The sequence below is a fragment of the Hemitrygon akajei genome, unplaced genomic scaffold (genome assembly GCF_048418815.1).
Source record: "Hemitrygon akajei unplaced genomic scaffold, sHemAka1.3 Scf000048, whole genome shotgun sequence".
NCBI lineage: Eukaryota > Metazoa > Chordata > Chondrichthyes > Myliobatiformes > Dasyatidae > Hemitrygon > Hemitrygon akajei.
In genome coordinates this window covers 2,286,813-2,291,295 of record NW_027331934.1, presented here as the reverse complement: position 1 = coordinate 2,291,295, position 4,483 = coordinate 2,286,813, and the positions used below count along the sequence as shown (strand labels likewise).

Sequence of the window (4,483 nt, the reverse complement as noted above, 5' to 3'; positions counted from 1 at the left end):
CAGTCACTACGTGGGCATCTTTTCTCCCGATTGTGGACCTCAGTTTAGACCAACCTCTCCCGAGGATCTACGTCCGCATCAGCTGCTCTGGTGGGAGCATCTTTTCTTAACACTATACTCCTGTGGGATCTCTGTGCACACATCCATTCCCACTGTTGGACCTCTCTGCATGTCTCATTCCTCCTGTGCATTCATTTCTCCCTATACTTCTGTCGGATCTCACTTCCCCACCCCATTTCCGCCATGGGGGCTTCTCTTCCCACCCCCGTTCCCCTGTGGTATCTCTCTTCCACATCCCCATTCCTGCTGTGGGTTCTCTCTTCCCCGTCCTCCTGCCCCCTATGGGATCTCTCTTCCCCACCCCCTTTCCCCTGTGGGTGGTCTCTCTTCCTCCTCTCCCTTCCCTCTGTGGGGATCTCTCTTCCCCATCCCCTTCCTGTTGTCAGCTCTCTTCCCCGTCCTCCTCCCCTTGTGATATCTTTAATCTCCACCCCCATTACCCTCGTGGGAACTCTTCTCGAATCTCCTTCCTCCGGTGGGATCTCAATTCCCTCTCCCCATTCGTTCTTTTGGATCTGTCTTCCCCATCTGGCTCCTCCAGTGGAATCTTTATTCCCTAAGTCCTTCTTCCTGTGGGGATCACTTCCCCATTCCCCTTCCGCTGTCAGGTTCTCCCTTGCACATTCCCTTCCTCCTGTCGGGATCACTTCCCCATCCCCCTTCCTCTGTCAGGTTCTCCCTTGCTCATTCCCTTCCTCCTGTGGGGATCACTTCCCCATCCCCCTTCCTCTGTCAGGTTCTCCCTAGCTTATTCCCTTCCTCCTGTGGGGATCACTTCCCCATCCCCCTTCCTCTGTCAGGTTCTCCCTTGCTCATTCCCTTCCTCCTGTCGGGATCACTTCCCCATTCCCCTTGCTCTGTCGGGTTCTCCCTTGCTCATTCCCTTCGTCCTGCGGGGTTCTCTCTTGCCCATCCCCATCCCTCCAATAGGAATCTCTCTTCCGCATTCCGCTTTCTCTTCTGGAGTCTCTCTTCCCCATTTTCATTCCTGCTGTGTAGAATCACTGATCCCCACCTCCTTCATCCTGTGGGATCTCTCTTCCCCATCTCCCTTCATCCTCTCGGGATTACTCTTCCTCTTTCCCCATCACCCTATGGGGATCCCTGTTCCTCGTTCCCCTTCCTCCTGTGGGAACCATTTTTCCCAGCACTTTTCCTGTGGTGCGGGTCTCTGCGCGCATCTCCCATGGAGATTTTCCCACCCACAATTCTTCCTCTCAGAGGGACAATCTCTCACCCTTCAACCCTGGCCCTTCCGAGATCCTCATATCAGGAACACTATTCTAACTGTTGGGGAAGGAGACAGAATATGGGAAATTACAGAGTCACGTTGACAGTAAATTACTGGCATTCAGTAGTGAAATTTGACAGTAGTGGGAATCCCAATCAGTGATATACTGAAGCGTTTCATGTTTCCAGAAATATCCGAATGACAGATATTCCCTCATACCCACGGTTTCAATCTCTTTGTTCATTAGTTTTTCTCTTTGCGTTTAGACTTGGGGGTAATGACCTGGGAGATTCAGGAGTGAAACTGGTGTCTACGGCTCTGAGGAACCCGGAGTGTAAAATACAGAAACTGCGGTAAGTACCAGACTGTTGGAGATTGTGTTTACAGTTACTGGGTGTCAGAAATTGAACATCAAGCTGATCAGTAATTGTGTTACTGATAAACACTGGGGATTTCCGATGTCTCCTGTCTGTGTGTCCTTCACTCTCACTCTCTCTCAACCCCAGGCTGAACGATGTTGGCCTCACAGGTTCTGGTGCCGAGGATCTCGCCTCCACTCTCAGTGCAAACTGTACACTTACAGAGCTGCACCTAATAAACTGGGAGATTCAGGAGTGAACCTGATGGCTGAGGCTCTTGGAAACCCGGAGTGTAAAATACAGAAACTGTGGTAAGTACTAGACTGTGGGAGTTTGTGTTTACAGTCACTGCGAGTCTGACATTTGACATTGATATGATCAGTAATTGTGTTACAGATAAGCACTAGGGATTTGTATTGTGTCCTGTCTCTCTGTGTCCTTCACCCTCACTCTCTCTCATCTCCAGGCTGTGGAAAGTTGGTCTCACGGATTCTGGTGCCGAGGATCTTGTCTCGGCTCTCAGTACAAACCAATCACTGACGGAGCTGGACCTGAGATTAAACTCGCTCACGGACCGATCTGTCCCTGCTCTCCGTCGCCTAATACTGGCCGTCCCAAGTCTGGCTTATATTGAGTGAGTATTCTTGTTAATGCTCAGTGTGATAAAATATCAGTGGATCCGCGGGTTCACCAGTGATATTTGTTTGTCAGCGTTGTTGAAATATTAACCCCAGCCCGCTGTTACAGTCACTGTTGTATTATTTGTTTATTTCCCTGTATTCTTCCCTCTGTTTCAGGCTGTGGAGAAATCACTTCAGTGAGACTGGGGAGATGGAACTGAAGTCTCTGCAGGAACTCAAACCTGGACTGACAGTGAACTTGTGAACATCTGAATGTGTGAACAACCCCACCCAAGGGATGGGGACATTTTGGTCGATTCCTCACCATCCCCTTTAACGACAATGTTTCAGGTTTAATTCCCAATGGTTCTAACGGGTCACGTTTCCAACGAAGCACTCTCTGATGTTGGAGATGTTACCGCAGGCATGTAATTCCGCTTTGTGCCCAGCGGCGCCATTTCTGCTGGATGTCCCGGTCCGAGAGTTCATTTAAGTGAGGCCTTGGGGAAATACACAGATAGAAGAGGCGGGGCTCAGTCTGGGACACCAGTGTCTGGGATGGGATTATCCTGAGAGAGAACACTTTTGCTTACTATGCTGAGGACAATACATTTAGAAGTCTGGCCGACGTAATGATGTTAAATTGATAAATACCTTGGTAGCGACCCTAGAACTGCAGCGATCTCGGACACTGTCCTGAGATGTGATTTTATAATCATCGGTTTCCTGAAGCGGAGTGATGGTGAGAAACGGGACTGATTATTCAATCTGTTACTCGTTGTTACTGGTCAGTTAATTGTGTGTGACTCTTGAGTGAATCAGGAACAGCTTATTTATTTCCGCAAGTTAGCAGGTTACACGTTGTTTAATTTACATTTACATTTGTCATGTGTGTTGGCGCGTGGCCTAGTGGGCAAGGCATCAGACTAGTAACCTGAAGGTCACTGTTTCGAGCCTCAGCTGAGGCAGCGTGTTTGTGTCCTTGAGCAAGGCACTTAACACATTGCTCTGTGGCACCGGGGCCTAGTGCCCTTCCCTTGGACAACATCGGTGGCGTGGAGAGGGGACGGCTTGCAGCCAGGTCTCCCATCAAAAAACCCTGGAAAAGAAACCTTCCAAGGCGCAAATCCATGGTCTCATGAGACTAACGGATGACTATTATTATGATGAAATCAATAAACTGCTGTAACTTGATTTGTGTTGGACTTGATTTGAGTTTGCTCGGGAACCCCATCACCCACAGCGATCCAGAGCTTCTCGCAGAGGCACAGCTGAGGCGGAGGGAGGTTTGCTACCCAGGATCACGTAACCCCCATAGCACCCACGCTGATCCCGCGCTTTTCTCGCCCCTGCCCCCTCACACTTTCTTTGTTCCCGCCCCCACTCTTTCCTCGCTCTCGCTACCGCGCTTTGTTCCCCTCCACACCACGCTCCCAAACGCTGTCCACGTCTTAAACACAACACAGCCTAAACCCCGTCTTTTCTGCCATCCCTTTGCCTATCTGATAGTCCCTTAAATGTCTTGAATGTATCTGCCTCAATCACCAATCTCCGCAGTGCTTCCAGACACATGCATCTTTTTGTAGAAATAAAATATCCCCCGAAATCTTTTTCCACACCGTAACCTTGCCTATTTTAACATCTCTTAAAGGTTCCCAATGAATCTGCCTCTACCACCACCTCACACCAGCAGTCTGTGTAAAAAACAAAACCCTGCACCTCACATGTCCTTTGGAATTACCCCCATCTCACCTTTAAAATGAGTCCTCTGTTATTTGGCATTTCAACCGTGGGGAAAATACTGTCTGTCTGGTATATCAATGTCTCTCATAAATTGTATAAAATTCAGCAGATCTACACTTAGCCTTTCCCGCTCCAGAGAAAACAACCCCAGTTTGTCAAAACTCTCAGTATAGTGCATGCTCTCTAATCCAGGAGGCATCCTGGTTCGCGCCGGCTGTATCCTTCGCAAAGCCTCGATGTCTTTCCTCTGATTGGGCCACCAGAGTTAATTACAGACTAACTAGAGTTTTGTAAATTCTCCATGGTAGCATCTTTCCTGAAAATCAACCGGCCCTTATCTCATTAAGTAGCCTCATGTGCAGCACCTTGTCAAATACCCTCTGAAAAAACAAGTAAACCATATCCACTGACTCTCCTTTGTTGATGCTGATTGTTACATTCTCAAAAAATTGCAACAGATTTCTCATTAC

The 4,483-nt window shown here is 48.7% G+C and overlaps 1 protein-coding gene across 1 annotated transcript; it reads left to right on the top strand.

Moving 5' to 3' along the window:
* The first annotated feature begins 1,551 nt into the window (after positions 1-1,551).
* LOC140720952 (ribonuclease inhibitor-like) lies at positions 1,552-3,464 on the top strand. The gene is made up of 4 exons (XM_073035798.1): positions 1,552-1,644; positions 1,798-1,961; positions 2,117-2,284; positions 2,448-3,464. Exons 2-4 carry the CDS (start codon positions 1,915-1,917, stop codon positions 2,533-2,535), a joined length of 303 nt encoding a protein of 100 aa, XP_072891899.1. The 5' UTR covers positions 1,552-1,644; positions 1,798-1,914; the 3' UTR covers positions 2,536-3,464.
* Positions 3,465-4,483: the final 1,019 nt, after the last annotated feature.